The sequence below is a fragment of the Canis lupus genome, chromosome 13, assembly GCF_011100685.1.
Source record: "Canis lupus familiaris isolate Mischka breed German Shepherd chromosome 13, alternate assembly UU_Cfam_GSD_1.0, whole genome shotgun sequence".
Taxonomy (NCBI): Eukaryota; Metazoa; Chordata; class Mammalia; order Carnivora; family Canidae; genus Canis; species Canis lupus.
In genome coordinates, this window is record NC_049234.1 from 37,401,721 (window position 1) to 37,420,905 (window position 19,185).

General features: G+C 66.4%; 2 protein-coding genes across 2 annotated transcripts; both read left to right on the top strand.

Moving 5' to 3' along the window:
- The first annotated feature begins 5,873 nt into the window (after positions 1-5,873).
- PSCA (prostate stem cell antigen) lies at positions 5,874-8,926 on the top strand. The gene is made up of 3 exons (XM_038555696.1): positions 5,874-6,084; positions 7,278-7,385; positions 8,166-8,926. The coding sequence occupies exons 1-3, from the start codon at positions 6,033-6,035 to the stop codon at positions 8,378-8,380; spliced, it is 375 nt and encodes a 124-aa protein (XP_038411624.1). The 5' UTR covers positions 5,874-6,032; the 3' UTR covers positions 8,381-8,926.
- A 6,097-nt stretch (positions 8,927-15,023) lies between these two features.
- Positions 15,024-19,007, top strand: THEM6 (thioesterase superfamily member 6). The gene is made up of 2 exons (XM_038555697.1): positions 15,024-15,536; positions 17,602-19,007. Exons 1-2 carry the CDS (start codon positions 15,024-15,026, stop codon positions 17,713-17,715), a joined length of 627 nt encoding a protein of 208 aa, XP_038411625.1. The 3' UTR covers positions 17,716-19,007.
- Positions 19,008-19,185: the final 178 nt, after the last annotated feature.

A 19,185-nucleotide genomic window follows, 5' to 3' on the forward strand; every position in this document is an offset into this window, starting at 1 on the left:
CCCCGGCCGCTTCCGGGACGCTCTAGGCGGCGGGAGGACTGGGCCGGCCTCTCGGTGTCCGCGCGGGCCGCGCCCCGCCCCCTGCACCTGCCGCTCGGGCGCCCCTGCCGGAGCCGCGTCCGCTGTGCGCTGCGGGACCCGGGGCTCCTGCCCACCCGGCGGGCAGGGGCGCGGCGGGGCGGGCCCTTCCCTCCGTGAAATGCGGCGGCCGGCGCGGCTTTCGTGCCCCGGGGCCGCGTCCTCAGCTGGCGCCGCATCCACGCGTGATGGTGACGTGTGCGACTTCAGAGCTCGCGCCACCTGCCCTGGGCCTGACGCCGTCGTGAGCGGAGCCCGCTGGGGGCCCTGGGATGGGGCGAATGCGGCTTGCGTGGCGGGGACAGATGAGCCCTTGGAGCCCAGCGAGCCCCGGGAGGCCGACCCGTGTCCCCCACACACCCCCGCCCCAGAACCTAGGGGTCCGTGACCTCAGGTGGCAGCAGGGGCTTTGCAGATAGGGTTAACTTAAGAGTCTTGAGATGGGGAGATGATCCAGATTATGGGGTGGGGGCAGGCAGTGTAACCACGGGGTCTCGTGGAGGCGGGGTGGGGGGACAGTCGGGGAGCATCTGTCGGCGGGAGCAGAGGACAAGAGGAAATGTCACGAGACACACAGGTCGGAGTGTGTGCTTTGCAGGTGAGGAGGGGCTGCAGGCCGAGGAGCCTCCAGGAGGAGCAGGGCCCTGCCCCCGGGTGCGGTACTTCAGCCAGCGGAAGGCCTAGTGTTTGTCACACGGCCACGGGGCCTGAGAGACTTCCATAGCCCCCCCATTCACTTTCTGCCCTGGCCCCCCCCACAGGATTCCCCGCCAGCCCTCCCCACACCCTCGCCCCAGGTGACCTGGCAGTACCAGTGGGCACCAATGTCCCAGCTCCCCCCCCTGCCAGGACCCCTCTGGGGAACCCTCCCCATACCTCCGTGTGCACTGTCCGCATTTCCAGACCCAAGTCCTGACGCCGCCCAGACTTGCCCCTGCCCCACGCTCCCCACCTCTGCGGTCACACGAGCCGTCCCCACCCCGCCCGCCCGATTGACCAGCAGCCCTGCCCAGCCCCACCCTCCCCACCGGCCTCCCCACCCCCACGGCTGCTCTGTCCCTGGCGCCGGCCCAGGTCGCCTCGCTTCTGTATTCCCCCCATCAGCCATTGATGAAGCACCCCAGAACTCAGTGGCTCCAAACAGTAACCATTTTGCTGCATATGGTTCTGTGGGTCAGGAATTTGGGGATGCTAGAATCAGATGTGTTAGGAGAAAACGGGACTGAGCAGGGTCTCCTGGGGCAGCCAGGTGGCCCCCCCCAGGAAGGCTGGCTCCATCCTGTGTGTGACAGTCTGCTGCCACCTCGTGGACACGGGATTGCATGCACCTCCCAGACCCTGCACGGGCTCCCATGGTCACCTGGGGACCAGCTCTGGCGGAGAAGGGGGCAGAAAGGGAGGAGGAGGAGAAAGAACTGGTGTCTCCTGGGAACTGGCACCCCCATCACCCCCAATGCACAGGACTGAGCCCCCTGACTACACCTGATCACCACAACAGCCTCCCCATCCCTGTTCACAGCCAGAGTGACCTTGAGAGCATCAGTGGGCCCCCGTCCCCCGACCGGCTTCCCAGCGGGCCCCAGAATGGTCCCCAGCAGGCCGCACCACATCCGCCTCTCACCGTCCCCTCCAAGCCCACAGGAGTTCCTTCCCAACGGGTGGTCCCTCAGCTCGCAGGCCTCCCCCAGGAGCAGAGCCTCTCACCCAGACTCTGGAGGCCTCAGGTGGGGACACATCACTAGCCAGTCCCTGGAGGGGGCTCTTGGGGTGACAGGTCTCTCCTGGCAAGGAGGGGGGCCTCGGCTCCAGGCGAGGGTGCCTGTGAATTCCATACCCTGTGGCCATGGGGCGGCGCTGCCTGAGGCAGGCGGGGTGTCCTGGGCTCAGTGACCCCCATCCAGGAGGGAGGGGAGTGGGGCAGAGAAGACGGACCAGGGAACGAGCAGGGGGCTGGACTGAAGGCCACAGGCAGGGCGGGGGGGAGGTTGAGGCAGAGCCACGGACGGTGCCAGGATGCCTTGGGAGAACCAGGGGCCCAAAGCCCTTCGCAGGATTACAGGTGGACGGGCACCCGGGCTGGCAGTGGGTGGGCCGTGGGGGCTTGGCCACGGTGGGTGGCGGGTCATACGCAGGCCCCCAGGGCCCCCCGTGGGACCTCAGTACGCACACACACAGCTCGCTAGATGCCTTAATCCCAAGAACCCAAACTGGGAGTCCAGGCCCTGAGCACGCTTTCTCCCGACTGTCCGTGGTCTGGCAGCGTGCCGATCCCCCTCTGGGTTTTACGAATGCGCTTTTCTAAAGGCAAGGTCTACAAAAGTGGAAGGTGAAGTCAGTGGTGGTTTTGTCATTAACATACCATCTTTATTTTTTAAATTAATTCTGCATAAAATGAGGTCCCTGGGGGGCTCAGTGGTTTAGCGCCTGCCTTTGGCCCAGGGAATGATCCTGGAGACCCCGGATCAAGTCCCACATCAGGCTCCCAGCATGGAGCCTGCTCCCCCCCCCGCCCCCACCTGTGTCTCTCTATGTCTCTCATGAATAAATAAAATCTTTAAAAAAATAATTCTGCATAAAATATAATATTCGCCCAAAATAGTGTCCACTCAAGTGTGGGACAGGGCCATGGTCAGCGACCGCCCCCTCCCAGGGCCTGGCCCTGATGCCAGTCCCCACCCCCCACCCCCACCTTCCCTCCTGGCAACGGGGGAGAGGGGAATGTGAGAGGGCGGGATCTCAAGAGAACCCAACGGGTTGGGCGGGTCGGTGGAGAGCCAAGAGAGAACAGGAAAATCTGGGGCCCAGAAGGTGACAGCAGAGCAGAGGAGAGGACGGGGGCTAAGCATGAGTCACATAGGAGCCACACCCTGACCCCGTCCACTGCCGGGAGGGGCTGCAGGGAGTTGTGCCCTTTAGCGACAGAACTTCCCAGGAAATGGGACACGGGGGGATCCAGGCTCGGTCTAGGCTGAGGGGCTGCACTCAGTGTGTGCCCAAAGCACGGATGGTGGGCCAGGACGCAGTCAGGGACCGGGGCAGGTCCTCTGGGTGACCGGATCAGGGCTTACATGGTAAGCAAGGTCAGAGTTCAGACTGAACCTAGTTCAGGCCTGGTTTGGGGCTGAGGTGAGAGGTCAGCCTGCGACCGGGGGTGGAGTTTAATACCCGAGTCTAGGGCGTCCCTGCGGTGGCTGCAATATTTGAGCCAAGGCTCCCAGGCCAGCGGCCCAGTCAACTCAGGCTGTTGTAACAAAACACTCCAGACCGGGTGATATAAACAACACGGTTCGTTTCCCACGGCTCCAGAGGCTGCAGGTCTGAGGTCGGGGTGCCAGCAGCGTCGGGGTCTGGCGAGGATCCACTTCCTGGCCTGCAGACGGCCCCGCTCTCGAGGTGCCCTCGCGTGGTGGAGGGAGCTCCGTGTCTGATCTTATCAGGGCACGAACCCCATGGCGGGGGCCCCCACCCTCATGACCTCATCGGAACCATCACCTCCCAGAGACCCCACCTCCAAACACCATCACCTCGGGGTTGGGCCTCCAACATAGGAATTTTGGGCGCGGGGAGGGACATAACTCAGACCGGAGCAAGGTACACCCATTCCATCCCAACAGCCCCGAAGTCCTAACTCATTTCAGCGCCAGCTCAGACTAGTAAAGTTCGAAGGTCCGTCTGGGACCATGTGAATCAGGTCTGGGCGAGACTAGGATCCTCCAGCTGGAAACCTGGGCGAGCAGACAAGTCGTGTGCTTCCAGAAGACAGCGGAGACGCCAGCAGGGCCACCGCCTCCCATTCCCCAAGGGAGCAATGGGAAGGAAGGAGGCCGTGGGGGATCCCAGGCAAGCCCCGGGGCCAGCCAGGCCGACTTCTTTGGCTCCTCAGACCCCAGGCAACCCCGTTTGGTCTGATTCTCTGCCCTCCGTACCCACCCGCTCTGGGCGGGCCCCCATCCCTGCGGGTCTGCCCACGACAGGCTGGCCACGTCCCCGTAGCAGGGTGTACTGTGCGGGGTGCTGAGCAGCATTGTCGGCCTGCACCCCCGGGAAGCCACTAGCAGCCCCTGCTGGGACATGGCACATCTTCAGGCATCGCCAAACGTCCCCCGGGCACAGAAGGACCCTGCTTGAGAACCTCGGCCACAATCCCTGCATATCAAATCAGATTGACAAACATTTGTGCACCTGTCAATATTTGAGGAATGAATGTTTCGGGCTGGTCCTAGGTGCTGGGTGCCTTGAATAAAAAGGCAGATAAGAAAGGCTCCAGGGCAGGGCACCCCTAATCCCGGGGAGGGAGCTGGGGGTGAGCAGACAGGCAGACTGCCACACATGAAAACGGTGAAGTCACACACGTTGTGCCCTGTGCCGCACCTGAGTGATGGGACTGGGGCTGCAGTGGGGGTGTCCAGGGAGAAGGTTCTGACTGGCCAGGAAGGAGGCTGGCAGAGGGGCCACGCTCCCCCACCCCGCAGTGACCCTGAGCAAGGTCCTGGCCCTCTTGGGGCCCCAAGCTCCTCACCTGCCAAGGGAAAGAGCCCCCCCAAGGAGGGCCCAGCACGATGGGTGCTGGAGGGGGGCGCTGTGCAGAAAAGGCTCTAGAGGCGCAGCGAATCCCAGGGAGCCCAGGGTCTCACCCCTGCCCCACATCACTGCGTTATCCTGATCCGGGACTCACGGTGAAGGGGTGGGAGCTGCCCCCCGCCAGGACCTGGGGCACAGAGCCGGCTCCCCGAGCCAGTGCCCTGCCAGCAACATGTGCTCGGCCTTGCTGTGTCCCAGGGGCAACCCCAGGACAGCGAGGTCAGATGAGAAAGTGAGGTCAAGATGCCCACCCCCCAGAGCCAGAAGAGCATCGGGAAGGGAGAGGTGCTGCCCCCACCTCTGGGAGGGACCTGCCAGCCCCCCGATGCGTGGGGTCAGCGGTGGTGGGCGGGCCCGTAGCTGCCAGCAGCCAGCTGCACACTCTGGGGTGCATGGGGAGGCTGTTTACAAAGGGAGGATCATGTTTAGAGGGGCCCCAGGCCAAGAGCAGCAGGAAGCCACCGACCTCGGGGCTTGGAGGGACGGAACAGTTACCACGGGCTGGCCAGGGCTGGTGGGCAGGGAGGAGGCCGGTCCTTGCACACGGCCACTCACGGCCCCTGCAGCCAGAAGACACGGCCCGGCCTCTGCACGTCCTGCCGGGGTCTCCAGCCAGAGGGAGCCCTTCCCGCCCCTTTCTGGGCGCCAGGGCACAAGCAAGGAGGAGAGTGGGCCTGGGCGCAGACAGCGTCCAGCCTGGTGCCGACCCCCGTCCTCCTCCTCCTCCTCCTCCTCCAGAGGCCGCCAACGCTCGATTTCGCAGACTCCCTTGCAGCTAAAGCTCCGTGTTGTGTGGGGACTAAGTAGGGTCTGGAGGGTGCAGCGTGCACCTGGCCGCACACGTTTCCCCGCACCACATCTGTGCACTCAGGCTGTGCCGGGCGCCCTCCAGCCTCCGGGCACTTCCCCGACCAGCCTCCCTGCCACCCCCCCCTCCCCGTGGCACCTCTCGATGCAGCCATTCGAGGCCTGTTGCCCCTGGGCGACCAGGAGGCCTGGGAGCAAGAGCAGCTCCGAGGGAGGCTGGCCCTTGACCTTGGCTGAAGGGCCAGGGGAATGAATGGTTCTCAGGAAGGCAGTCACCCTCCTCGGGCCTCACTGCGCCCCCTGGGGTGGCTGGGATCCGGCCGTGGGTGGGGAGGGTGCCCCTGCCCCGTGGCAGGCCCTGCCTCCCGGAAGCAGACAGGAGGACAAAGGGAGTGGTGGGTGCAGCCTGGCAGGGTGGCCGGAGATTGGGATCTGCCCGCCCTGCAGGCCTTGCTGGCTGTGGGGAGCCCGTCCGTGTTGACAGTGGGCTGCGGAGCCTCCCCCTTGCTGGTCAAAGCAATATAAAGCCACCCTGAGGTCCAGGCCACCGCTGCCCACTGGTGACCATGAAGGCCGTCCTCCTCGCCCTGCTGGCAGCTGCCTTGGCCCTGCGGCCAGGTGAGACCTCCGCCACCGTGGGGCGGGGCCGTGGGAGCTGGGATGGGTAGGGGCAAGCCAGGGAGCCCAGAGGGGCACCCAGAGAGAGGACCCACCCAGAAGGACAGAGAGAGGAGCTGGAGGTGGGGGGACAGGGAGGAGGATGCCAGGTGGCAGGTAAGCGAGGCAGCAGCCGGATGAAGGGGCTTCGGTCCTTGCCGGTGTCCCCCTCGGGGCAAGTGCAGGAGGGACTCACCCAGAGGCAGGCAGGGCACGGGGCTTCTAGTCCTTTACCCGCCGTGGCGCGGGCCCTGGCTCTCCGACGGCCAGACCGCCAGACAGCGGCGCAGGGAACCTGCAGGGTTGGGGGAGGCACTGGGGAAACGCCTCAAGGTAAGAAGTGCCACAGAGGCAAGGAGGGCAGAATGGGGTGGGGGGGGGGCCCTGGGGGGCATCCCAAGAGCACCTGGGGCCTCTCCCCAGGCCCGGCCCCGGGTCCGCTGCAGGGAGCCAGGACAGCAGACACAGGCCATGGAAACCGGGCAGGCCTCTGCTGCTCTGGTCCCGACACCGGGCCCAGCTGGGGCTCTTCCCGCCTTGGGGCGTCCCTAAACCTCTTAGAGCCTTAGCTTCCTCCTCTGGGAAGTGGGGATCATTGACGATGGCCCCCAAGGCTGCTGGGGGTCGGCTCGTGTGTGGGCACAGGGCTGGCTGCACGGGGCTGGCATCCCAGCTCCATCAGTGTGCTGACCGGAAGGGACCGCATCATGACCGGCACCCAGGGGCCCACGCAGGGTCTCCTGGCACCGGGGACGCCTGGGAAGGGTTGGGGGCTGGGGGGCTGGGCTGGATTCACACAGGCTGTTAGAGACCGTGATGGAAGGGCCTGGATGGTGGCACGAGCGATCCTGGGAGGGGTCCTGCCCACCCCGCCGCCCTCAGCTGCCTAGCGCTCAGCTGGGCCTCCTGCCAAGTGGGGTGAGCCAGTCCCCGCCCTGGGGCGTGTACGCCCTTCCCTCTCAGACCACAGGCTGGGGCACGAAGGGTGGATTCCCGGCGCCATGGCAGCAAGTGGGCAGAGAAGCCTCCCTGGTGACACCCTGGGGCCGTCCCGGTTTGCAGTGGGCTCTTGTGCTCTTGCGCACTCTCAGCACCTGGAAGGTGGTGCTTCCGCACTCTGTGGGAGGGCAGCCTCTGAGCACCCCGCCCCGCAGGCACCGCCCTGGAGTGCTACTCCTGCAAGGCCCGCGTCAGCAACCAGGACTGCCAGCGCGTGCAGAACTGCTCCCACTCCGAGACGCAGTGCTGGACCGAGCACATCCGTGAGTGGCCCTGCCGCCCCCGCAGTCCTCCCGTGACCTGCCCAGACTCTCCCAGGGCTGGGTGTGGCTCTGCCCTGCCTCCCGCCATCCCTTCTACTCCCTGCACACACCCCCGGTGGTAGGGGCTCAAAAAACCTCCTGTCCACCTGCTGACTTCATCTATCCACCCCCAGATACAGGTGGTTAGCTTCCCATCCATTCATCCCCCCGTCCCTTGTCTGTCTGTCCATCACTCAACCCTTTACCGTCCATCCCCCTTCCATCCCTCCTTCATCCATCCATCCCCCCTTCCATCACTCATCCATCCCCCTCCTTCATCCATGCATCCATCCATCCCTCCTTCATCTATCTATCCCCCTTCCATCACTCATCCATCCCCTCTTCTGTCACTTATCAATCCCTCCCATCACTCATCTACCCATCCATCCATCCATCCATCCCCTCATCACTCACTCATCCACCCATCCATCCCCTCCCTCATCCACCCATCCATCCTTCCTTCATCCATCCATCCCCCTTCATCCATCCACCCATCCATCACTCATTCACCCATCGCTGCATTTGTTCACTCATCAGGCATGTTGAGTGCCCAGCAGGTCTGGCCGGGCATGTGGACATGGATGAGGCCAGGTGCCTGCCCTGACACTGCTGGCAGTCTGGAGTTGACTACTCTAGAGTTTCAGTTAGAGTGGGGACAGGAAGAGGGCCATGGGCATGGGGACAAGGCCAGGTGGGTGAGCATCCAGGACCCAGCCCTAGCTGAGCGGCCCTCACTCCCAGGTGCGGTTGGCGTCCTGACCCTCATTAGCAAGGGCTGCAGCTCGCACTGTGTGGAGGACTCGCAGAACTACTACGTGGGCAAGAAGAACATCACGTGTTGCTCCACTGACCTGTGCAACGCCAGTGGGGCCCATGCCCTGCAGCCAGCCACTGTCACCCTGGCACTGCTCACTGCTCTCGGTGGCCTGCTGCTCTGGGGCCCTGGCCGGCTGTAAGATCCAGGAGGACCCCGCTGTCCCATGCTGGGCATTGATGTCCAGGGGCCCAGAGCACTCTTCACACACACCTGGCCCAGTTGAGGCTCCTCCGAGACCCTAACTCAGCTTGGACCGTGCCCCTCTGCCTTCTCCAGCCTTCTGTGGCTCCCCCCACAAGCCCTGCCCAGCTCCTACTGCTCAGCAGGCTGGGTTCTATTGCTGTGGCACTGTCCCAAATGAGTAGAACCCAGCCCGTACACAGTCTGTCCAACCCCCAGGCTCCAGCCTACCCCACAACCCTCGCTCAGGCATCTCTTCCTCCAGGAAGCCTTCCCTGCCCACCCCCTCCGTCAGCTAAGCCATGTCCCACCCATGGTGTCCCCCACCACCAGCAAGTCGCTGGCACTCAGGAGGGCCCCATGAAGGCTGAGGGGTGTAAGGTCCCACAGGTCCCAAAAGATGAGGTGTGGAAGGGGGTTCCAGCTCCACATGGCCATGGGAGTCCTGGGGCAGGAACCCCAGCACAGGGTAGGCCCTTAATAAAGTCCCCTTGACTTAGCTGCAGAGAGCTCCATTCTTGCATGCCCCTGCGTGGGGTCAAGGCTGGGGTGCAGGCCTGTGTTGGGGTGCCACCTGGCCCTGTGTCCATGGGCTGTGGCCACGTCCTTGGCCAGCCACGTGGGGTGGAGCTCTGGCCTGGCAGGAGCACGTGATGGGCGCCTGGAGGGAAGCAGCATCCTGGGGATCCCGGCTCTTGCAGTGTGGCCTCACTCATGTCCTTCGACCTCTCTGAGCCTCAGACACTTACCTGTGACCCCTCTGTGCTGTGAGAATTGAGGATTCACAGGACACGGGTTTCTGGGTGGGAGGGGCTGCTGCTGAGTGAGGTCCCCACGGCGGCCCCGCCCTGTCCTTCCCCTTCATTTGAGGAGAGCCCTTCCGTCTGCTTCTTAAATTTTTTTTTGTCTGTTGTAAGTTCTCCAAATCCACAGTGAAAAAGTCAAACTACGCTGAAGGGTCCCCAGCAGACGGGCCTCCCCGCCCCCGACCACCTGTCCTTCCCTGCTCTAGGAGCCCCCATCACTCCTCTTGGGGCTCCCTTCAGAGTACCTGTGGCCTGGGGGAGGCCACCTGAGGGGGGTGGGCCGTGAGGGCCGCGGGCCAGGGCGGGGACCTGCATGAGGTGCTTCTGGTCCTGGTCCAAGACACACACCAAGTGGTAGCTGCAGCAGGATTCGAACTTGGGATCTGGAGCTCTGGGTGGGGGCGGGGCAGGGTCACACTGCCCAACATGGCAGGGCCAGAGGCTCCGAGTCTCCCCCAGTGTGTCCCAAGGCAGGACACCAGGTCCCAGGGTCGCACCGTTGGGAGGGCAGAGTTCCCCACTGCGCCCTTCCCAGCCCAGGCGCCCAGCTCCTGTTGGGGAGTTCTGGGCCATGGCCTCTGCCACGATGCCCCTCTGACTCCGGTCCGGGGTCTGATCGAGGGCCCAGAGTTCAGGGCCAGGCTTCTGTTTCCTGGGAGGGCACCACAGACCTGGGGTCCCTGGGCAGACCCTTAGGCCCATCGGGGTCTGGCCCGGGCTGGAGCTTGGGCGGACAGCAGATTGAGGACTGGTGGACACCAAGGACGGGGCTTCCAGTGGAACTTTGTGCCTCCCTCCTGTGGGACCCAGGCCTGTTGACTCTGTCCCGGTGACCACAGAGGACACTGGGTGCATCTGCCCAGCAAACAGTTGCGGAGCACCTACTCTGTTCCAGGCACTGTTCCAGGCACCCAGAAACTGCAGTCGCCTGGGCTTGGACGGATTCCCCCACCCCCTGACCTCTCTTGAAGCCCTGGAGCCACCCGAGGTCATGGAGCTTACAGGACAATGGGGCCTGGTGAACAGGCAAATATAGAAATACGTAGCGGTCAGCAGGCGAGCTCGAGAAAGAGCACAGCACGGACAGAGGATCCCAAAGAGCAGTGTGGCCAGGCCTGGAAGCCCAGAGGGACGGGCCACAGCCCGCCGAGCAGAGTGGCGCGCCCACGGCAGCCCACACGTCAGGCACACCCTGGCAGGGGTGCCCCTCCCCTCCCCGCCTGCCCCCCCCCCTCCGACCTGGGCTCCAGCAGGAGGGGAGAGAGGGCGGGCGCTGGGACAACGGAGCTAGAGCTGGGTTCTCCGTGTCCACAGGCCACGGACTCCTCTGACCTCCTGGGCTGTCCCCAGGCTCATGCTGCCTCACGCGGAGAACCCGGGCGCTGGCCTTGCCCCTCCTCCCTCCCCTCCCAACGCAGCACACGCCGGGCGCTGGTCCTCTGCGGGGGCTCCTCCTCTGGGGGTGGGGTCAGCAGGGGCTTGACCACCTGCAGAGCAGCCCACCGGTGGCGCTGCGCCCCTCAGCAGCTGGCCCAGGGCGGGGGGGGGGGGGGCCTCCTCTCCTCTCCCTGCACCGTCTCATCTTTATGAGCTACAGAAAAGCAAGAAAGAAGGGGTGCAGGATGCAGATCCCTGCACCCGAGGCTCGCTTCTCCCACCATCCCCGGGGTGCTTCCTGTGCACACACACACAGGTGCACGCCAACGTGCACACCGGGGTCACCATGCACACGCTTCCCAGTTTCTAAACATAGATCCTCGCACAGCAAGCACTGGGGTCCCTCACGGCTGCGTCTGGTGGCTGAGGGCTCCCCTGGCCGGACAGACCTGGGGTCGTTTATACGATGCCATTTCCTGAGTAGTCACGGTGTTGGGGACGCCGTCTGGGCCTTTGGCATCAATCACAATAGGTGACAACAGTAGCAAGTGTACCATTTGCCACAGGCCCAGGCTCCCCCACGGGCCTCCCGTGCGAGCATTTGATTCCCAACCACCCTGAACAGGGAAAAACCCAAGGCGCAGGGATGTGAAGGAGCCGACCCAGGGGCACAGGGCTGGCTCCTAGCTATCCTCCCCGGTGGGCTCATTCAGCCCAAATCAGGCCTCCAGGGGCATCCCCGGGTGGGCATCGCTGGCCCTGGTGTCACGCCCAGCCTCCCGTGCCGTGCTGCCCCCGGCCTGCTGGCTCGGCCTGACCATCTGCCCAGGCCTGTCTGGCCGCTGCAGGGCCGGGATCGATGCCCCACCCCGGGCCAGCGAGGCCTCCACCTGCGATCACTCAGGTGTTTGTAGAGCACCCGGCCCACCTGGCCCAGGACCGGGCGCACAGGTCACTGTGTCGGTCAGCAGCCCGGACCCTGCTCTGCGAGGTGCCACCCCTCCCTGGCTGGACTTGGGGTGCAGGGGGAGGGCTGCTGAGTGGGGGCAGGGCGGCTGCCGAGGGGTGACACAGCAGCCCCTCTGGAGGCCAGGAAGCGGGGGGCGGGCAAAGAGCTGAACTTCCCCTGCCTCGGGAGGCTCCGTCTGTGGCATCTGGCTCCAAGCCCCACCTCGCCCTCGGCCTGGGTCTCCGCAGCCCCTTCTCTCCGCTGCGGGGAGCCCACCTACCTCTTCAGGGCTCCCCTCTTTCCCATCCTGAGGCCACGCAGGGTGGACACAGCCGCAGCCAGGAGGCAAGCTAGACAGGAAAGAGCCCTGCATCCCTGGCTGGGGCGCGGGGGCCCTACGGGGGGGCACGGGTGTCTGGCGCCCATCGCCAGTCCTGGAGAGGCTTGGCGCCCCCGCCAAGTCCCCAGAGCTGCAGGGCACAGAGCTGGGACCCCATCTGCCCACTCCACAAAGGCCACAGTGGCGGGGGGCACCCTGGGGAGGCGCCCTTCTGTGCGAGGCCCGGCTCTGTGCTGCTACCCTAGCCCTGAGCCCCCGAGCTGGCCGGCTGCCTGGACGTCACCATGAGCCCGTGGAACACACGGCCTGCCTCACGGCGCAGCATTCCTGCCCCCAGCCCAGGCATGGGCACACGGCACCCAGAAAACAGCCCCAGCGGGTGACCCCGCAGGAGCAACAGGCTGACTGTCCCCCGGAGCACATCCCAGAGCTGCAGCGGAGCCACCACCAGCTCGCGACCTCTCCCTTTCCACGGACCTGAGGCCCCAGTTGGCTACGGGCCCCCCGCCCCCCTTCCCCGGGGGGAACCTAGACAAACGGCTCTGGACCCTCTCAACCCCCCTTGGCCTCGCAGGGTGACTCCCTCACGGGCAGTGTGACAGTGGCCAAGGCCTGGGGCCGGCCTGGGAATGGGGCTGGAGGGGGCGCCGCTCCAAATGCTGGCACCGTGGCTCCCATTCCGCTGCGTGGCGCCATGAGCCCGCACTCCCCCTCTCCCTGCACCCTGGGAGCCCTGAACCCCGGCGGCAGCCACCTCTGTCGGTGACGCCAGGCGCTACCCAGATGGGACAATTCTGGAGGAATCGGGGGACCCAGGAGTACACCCCGAAGCTCCTCCACCCTGCGCGGTTCCCAGGGCTCACGTACCTCAAGCCAGTGCAGAGGGAGGGGCTTCTAGGTCCGATGCCCAACGGTCCCTGGCCTGACCGGGACCCCCAGGAATGTGCCGATGACCACCCCAGGACACCCGTGTCTGCTGTGTGGGACCGAAGCAGCTGGATGGTGGGAGCTGAGACGGAACTGCTTCGTGCGGCATTCCCGAGTGGGCTGTGGACCGTGCTGGCCCTGGGCCTGCACCATCAGAGGCCCACAAGGCCCTGCCTGGCCTCCTCTCTCAGGGGCCAGCAGGAGGTGCACCCCCGGCTCACATAATTGAGCCTGTGCAAAAGCGGGGTAAGCCCGGGACTCTGGGAACTTCATGGTCTGGGGGTCAGGGAGGGGAACCTTGGGAGGGGAGGGTCCCTGGCAGAGGGAAGGGTACCTGCGGTGTGCATCTGGTGGGGGGCTCAGCGTGGCTGGCAGAAGCTCCCAAGGAAGCTTTGAGAACAGGCCTCTGGGGGCGGCCCCTCCCCTGTGGGGATGAGACCAGGTGAGTGACCAGGCTGCACTCACAGAGCGGCTGCAGGGGGGGGGGGGGGGGGGCTCAGGACGTTGCCATCCTGCTGCCACCCACCTCGGGGACAGGCAGTTGGAGCTGAGCCGGGACAGCTCCAGCACGACAGAGACAAGTGTGAGCCCCACGTGGGGAAGGCCTGTCTTACCTCCAGCGGTTCCTAGGCCATAGAGAATGAGCTTCCCGTCCCCGGGAGCATCCAAGCAGATCCAAGGATCCAGGAAACCCAGGTCCCATTCTACCAACTACTGGCCCTGGAAGCAAGGCCAGAAAAGTAAAGACCTTGGCCTCTGCCCAGAGGGTGCCCAGGGCAAGGGAAGCCACCTGCTGTGGTGGGACTGCCCCGGGAGCCCCCCCTTTCGGAGGGCAGTTAACCCGAGCCCAGGCCTGCTGTGGCCTGGATGAAAGCTCAGCCGCCTCTCAGGATGGGCGGTGTTCTCCAGGGCTCCAGGGTAGACCTGCGGAGGGGGCCTCCCCGGGGACCAGCCAGCCGTGGGGGGCAGGGGAAGCAGGACAGACCCCCTCTGGGCTTTCCTCCCCAGGGATGCAGAGAAGGGGATGGAGGCTGGAGTGCGGGCTACAGGCTGCTCGTCCACACTCCACCGCCAGGGGCTACAACACCTCAGAGTCCTGCACATTTGCGACTCTGAGCCTCCATCCCTGGCGTCACTGGTTCCCTTTCTGAAAGCACCAGGGATGGGAGCGCTCGGGAATGAGTTTGAGATGACCTGGGGGTGATGAGCTGGGTTACCGTAGGGGCCAGACCGGGACGCACCCTGCACCGCTGCCCGGCATGGGGGCTGTGGCCCTGCGGGGTGGGGGTGGGGAGCCAGCCCCTGGATGTTTGAGGGGCGTGGGATGGTCGGTCTCCAGCAGTCCCGAGGTCCATGCCCCGGGGACCACTGCACCCACGCTCTCGGAGGGCCCTGCCGCCTGGGCCAGGAAACGCCAGCGCTGTGACCCCCCTCAGGCCAGGGTCTGAGTCTCTGGGACAGGCAGGAGCCGGGACAGGTAGGCGAGGGGATAGGCAGGTGGGGGGGACAGGCAGGTGAGGTGGGGACAGGCAGGAGGGGGGACAGGTGGGGGGGACAGGCAGGTGGGGGAAGACACAGGTAGGCGAGGGGACAGGCGGGGGGGACAGGCAGGTGGGGGGACAGACAGGAGGGGGAATGGCTAAGGGGGAGACAGGTGGGGGGGATACAGGTAGGCGAGGAGACAGGCAGGGGGACAGCCGAGGGGACAGGCAGGAGGGGGTATAGGCAGGCGGGGGATAGGCAGGAGGGGGGACAGGCAGGCGGGCGGGGGGCGACACAGGCAGGCGGGGGAGGACAGGCAGGTGAGAGGGGACAGGCAGGCGGGGGGGGGGCGGGGGGGACACGGGCAGGCGGGGTTCCGGCTCCGCCAGGCGGCCCAGCCCGGAACCTCCTGCGCCTGCAGCGCGGGGAGCCACCGCCAGAGGGCGCCGTGGCGCGGCCCGGAGGAAGGGGCGGGGCGGGCGGGCGGGCGCGGGGGACGCACCACTGCGGGCGCGGGGGGGGCGGCGCGCGGGGGGCGGGGCTCCGGCCTGCGGCCCCGGCGGGTTCCGGCGCGTCCCTCCCCGGCCCGGCCCGCGAGGTGGTTGGGCCCGGCGGCGCTCCGGGAGAGCCGGCAGGCGGGGCGCGGACACCGGCAGCGCCGCGAGCAGCGCCCCGCGCCCCCGCGCCCCCGCGCCCCCCGCGCCCCCCGCGCCCCGCCGCGATGCTGGGGCTGGCCGTGGCGTCGCTGGCCGTGGCGCTCGCCTACTTCGCGCTGCTGGACGGCTGGTACCTGGTGCGCGTGCCGTGCGCCGTGCTCCGTGCGCGCCTGCTGCAGCCGCGCGTCCGCGACCTCCTGGCCGAGCAGCGCTACGCCGGCCGCGTGCTGCCCTCGGACCTGGACCTGCTGCTGCACATGAACAACGCGCGCTACCTGCGCGAGGCCGACGTGGCGCGCGCCGCGCACCTGGCCCGCTGCGGGGTGCTGGGGGCCCTGCGCGCGCTCGGGGCCCGCGCCGTGCTGGCCGCCTCGTGCGCGCGCTACCGCCGCTCGCTGCGCCTGCTGGAGCCCTTCGAGGTGCGCACCCGCCTGCTGGGCTGGGACGCCCGCGCCTTCTACCTGGAGGCGCGCTTCGTGAGCCTGCGCGACGGCTTCGTGTGCGCGCTGCTGCGCTCCCGCCAGCACGTGCTGGGCACCTCGCCGGAGCGCGTCGTGCGGCACCTGTGCAAGCGCCGGGTGAGCACCCTCCGCCGGCCCCGGGGCTCCAGGCCCTGCCCCTTCGCCCAGGCCAGCTGCCTGAGCCCCCCGGGTGCCCGCCTGCCTCTGAGCGCCCCTCCGGCCTTTCCTCCGGGCCCAGGGCCTCCCTCCACTGATGCTCCTTTCCCGGGAACTCCCAGGGCCCCCGAATCGGCTCCATGCGCTCCTGCCGCGGCCGAGCCTTGCCCCTCGGACTCCACGCCCTCCCCTCCACCTCTTCCAGAACAGGGAGCCCCAGACGAGCCTGAGGCCTGGTGCTGCTGTGTGGCTTGGACTCTGGAGCCACCGTCTCCGGCCCCTGGTTCTGAATGCGAGTGGTGGGGTCAGTGAGAGGGCAGGTTACGGGGAGTTCCAAGGACCTGAGGACACCCACCCTCCCCCTGCCCTTCACACAGCTGGGAGCTGAGGGGTCGGGTCACCCGTCACCTGGATTTGGGCCCCAGGGGATTGAGCCCCAGAGAAGCTTTTCTGCTTCCCAGTTGCAGAGAGTCCCGCAGCGCCTGTGTGGGGCCGGAGCACCCTCCCCAGGGCCCGCTCCTCCCAGCTCAGCACAGCCTGCTCCTGCAGCGTGGCAACAGGGGCCCTGGGGACGAGCCAGGGCACCAGCACGGCGATCGTTTCCAGGCAGGCCCCAGCCTCAGGCGGGTTCCCATAAACTTGCCTGGAGCCTCCAAGCCAAAGGCAGAGCCTGCCCCAACCCCTAGTGCCCTAAACCAGGGCACTGCCCTCTCTGGCTTTGGACAGGCGCCTCCTGAGCAAGGAGGGTCACAAGCTCACCTTCATTGTGACAGGCCAGCCTTTCCCCCGTATCAGAAGTGGGGAAACTGGGGCTCAAAGAGGCCGTGGGAACTGCTCAAGGCTACACCTCGGGCCATGGGCACAGCTCCCTGGTTCTCTGCCTCAGCACACCCCCAGAGGTCCTGGATGCTGCCCACCCTGTGGGGGCAGAGTTGCTCCATACGTCCCTTCCCATGTTAGGAGGCTGGCATGGGCAGTCACTGGCCATGAAGGATTTTAATCGGGGACCAAGAGCTGGGGTTAAAAGAGAGAAGAGAGCTCTTCCTGCAGGAGGGGGGCCCCGGAGGAGTCCCACGGCCTGGGGGGGCCCCAGACAGAACCCCAGGCTTAGCGCAAGGCCATCCAAGTCCAGTGCCCAGTGATCCTGCCTGCTGAAATTAGGGTGACCTTGGGGCGACAGAGGCACCGCAGCTGGTCGCTGCAGCGGGCTGGGAGGGCGGTGCTCCCAAAAGCCTGGCAGGGACGCTGAGCAGAGCTCCCCCGTCTATAGGGCCAGCCAGGGCCGCAGCCCCAAGTGCCTCTGCCCGTGCTTCTGCCCTTGGCCCTGAAACGCCCGCAGCCTGTCCACGAGGCCTCTGACCGCTCAGGCTTCACCCTACATCTTTTTTTCTTTTTTAAGATTTTATTTATTTATTCACGAGAGAGAGAGAGAGAGGCAGAGACTCAGGCAGAGGGAGAAGCAGGCTCCCTGCAGGGAGCCTGATGCGGGACTCAATCCTGGGACCCCGGGGTCATGCCCCGAGCTGAAGGCAGACACTCAGCCCCTGAGCCACCCGGGCATTCCCCTCACCCTGCGTCTCGCCAGCCTCCCCATCGCGCTGGTGGCTGAGTGTGCAGGGTTGGGGACACAGTAGTCAGGCCCAGGGCCACAGGCTCAGCCTCTCCTGATGCACTGAGGACAGAGGGGCCCCAGGCAGGCCCCTGTCCAGCACTCTGCCAGCAGAGGCGCTCTGACGGCCTCCTCTCCGCCCTGCTATCCTCCCCCCCCCCGCACCCCCCCCCCCCCCGACTCCTGAAGCCCTCTGGGCCTCCTGTCTCTTGTCACTTCTCTCCCTGCAGCGGGCGTGGCCTCCGGTGTGGCCCTCTTGGGGACACGGGCCTGGTGAAGGAGGATGGTGTCTTGAGAGCTAGCACGGCGGGAGGCCCAGTGGTGTGAAAGCAACACCCTGGCTGGGCACTCTGCCCGCACCCCTGCTGGCCGCACTGGCAGTGGTGCCCGTGGGCATCATACTCTCTCCCCCTGCAGGTGGAACCCCCGGAGCTGCCAGAAGACCTGCGGCACTGGATCGCCTACAACGAGACCAGCAGCCAGCTGCTCAGGGCTGAGAGCGGGCTCAGTGACGTGGTCAAGGACCAGTGACCACCACGCCCCCCACCGGCCTCGCCCTGGGGCAGTTGCCCACCCGCCCCTGCATGTCAGGGGCAGAGAGCACAGAGTGGGCTGGCACAGAGTCGTCTCCCCGCTGGAGTGGCCTGCATCCCAGCCCCCCTTCCGACGCTCTGGCCCTCCCTCCCCCTGCTGGTCTTGGAAGCTCCTCCCCTGCCCCCACACAACGCTGGGCACCGGACGAGGGCGACACAGGTGCCCGGCTCCAGCTCTGCCCTCGGGGTGGAGGTGACGAGGAAGGTGGGAGGCCCAGGGCCCTCGGCCTGTGGGCTGTGGGGGGGAAGAGGGTTTGGCCCCACCCTGCTGATGGACCCAGGCTTCCGTAGGCTCAAGTCGGGAGAGTGCTGGGACCAGAGGGACCAGAGGGACCAGCTGGAAGCACCCTGAGCCCCGGAGTCTGGAGTTTGAGTTTGACAGAGCTGCTGGGGGTGGGGCGGGGAGTGTTGTGGCAGGAGTGAGGCCAGAGCAGCCCTGGGGCACGGGTGGGGCCTGATCACAACAGCAGATCCCTCTGGCCGCAGGTGACACCGGGGCAGGCCCAGGGTGGGGTCTGGGCAATCGGGGCCAGGCAGACCGACCAGAGGGCACAGGGGCGCCCCTGGGGTGGGGGCAGGACCTGTGGTTGGAGCATGTGCGGGGGCCCAGTGCAGGTCGGGGGGTGCAGAGTCTCCTGTGGCCGTACTGGTGGTGAGCCTCCCGTCCCAGCTGGGCCTGCTGCTGCCGAGGAAGCAGAGCAGGGAGCAGGGTTGTGCCCACATGCCCTCTGCACTTTGCCCTCGCTTCTCTACACCACTGGGTGCTCACTGGGCTGTGCTCTGACTGTGGTGAGGGCCCTGTCCTCTCTGGGCCTTCACCTCATTGGCCTGCGCTCCTGGGGTTGTCATCCCCATCTGCCTTCTGGGGACTTCCTCCTTCCCTCCAAGCGCTGGGGCCAGGGAAGGGTCTTTACGGCTTTGCTTGAGGGGCTCCCTGTCAGGGTCACCAGCTGCTGGAACACCAGCCGAGCTGCCTGTCCCCGCCGCCTCGCTCGCCTTCCTGCCGAGGAGGCCCGGGGACGAGCAGAACCCGGCGCAGAGCGGCCCAGCCAGGTGGGCAGAGCCGGGAGCCTTCGCTCTGGGTGGCTGGAGACGCGGCTCAGGCCCCGGGGGTGGCACTGCTGCTCACCCAGGACGAGGCGGCCGCCGCCACGCACCTGCTCCCACCAGCCCGTGGTGTGGCTGGGGCCACCCCCCCCCCCCCGCCCTGCCGGGCCCCGCCAGCTGGAGCTGGAAGCGCAGCCCACCCACGTCCCGCCTGCCCCCTCCTGCCCCCCTCCTGCCCCCCTCGCTGACGTCTGCCTTACAGCCGCAAGGGAAAGCTGCAACGTTTGTTTTATTTAAGAAAACCCGAGATTAAAGGGTTTTTAAAGTCCGTGTGCTGGAGGCAGTCCTCATTCCCGAAGCC

Bases quoted from the DNA above. Each gene is read 5' to 3' on its own strand.
- THEM6 (XM_038555697.1), top strand. From the start codon at position 15,024: ATGCTGGGGCTGGCCGTGGCGTCGCTGGCCGTGGCGCTCGCCTACTTC. The intron at 15,537-17,601 runs GTGAGCACCCTC...CTCCCCCTGCAG, and splicing joins GGCACCTGTGCAAGCGCCGG to GTGGAACCCCCGGAGCTGCC.
- PSCA (XM_038555696.1), top strand. From the start codon at position 6,033: ATGAAGGCCGTCCTCCTCGCCCTGCTGGCAGCTGCCTTGGCCCTGCGG. The intron at 6,085-7,277 runs GTGAGACCTCCG...CCCGCCCCGCAG, and splicing joins TGCCTTGGCCCTGCGGCCAG to GCACCGCCCTGGAGTGCTAC. The intron at 7,386-8,165 runs GTGAGTGGCCCT...CCTCACTCCCAG, and splicing joins GTGCTGGACCGAGCACATCC to GTGCGGTTGGCGTCCTGACC.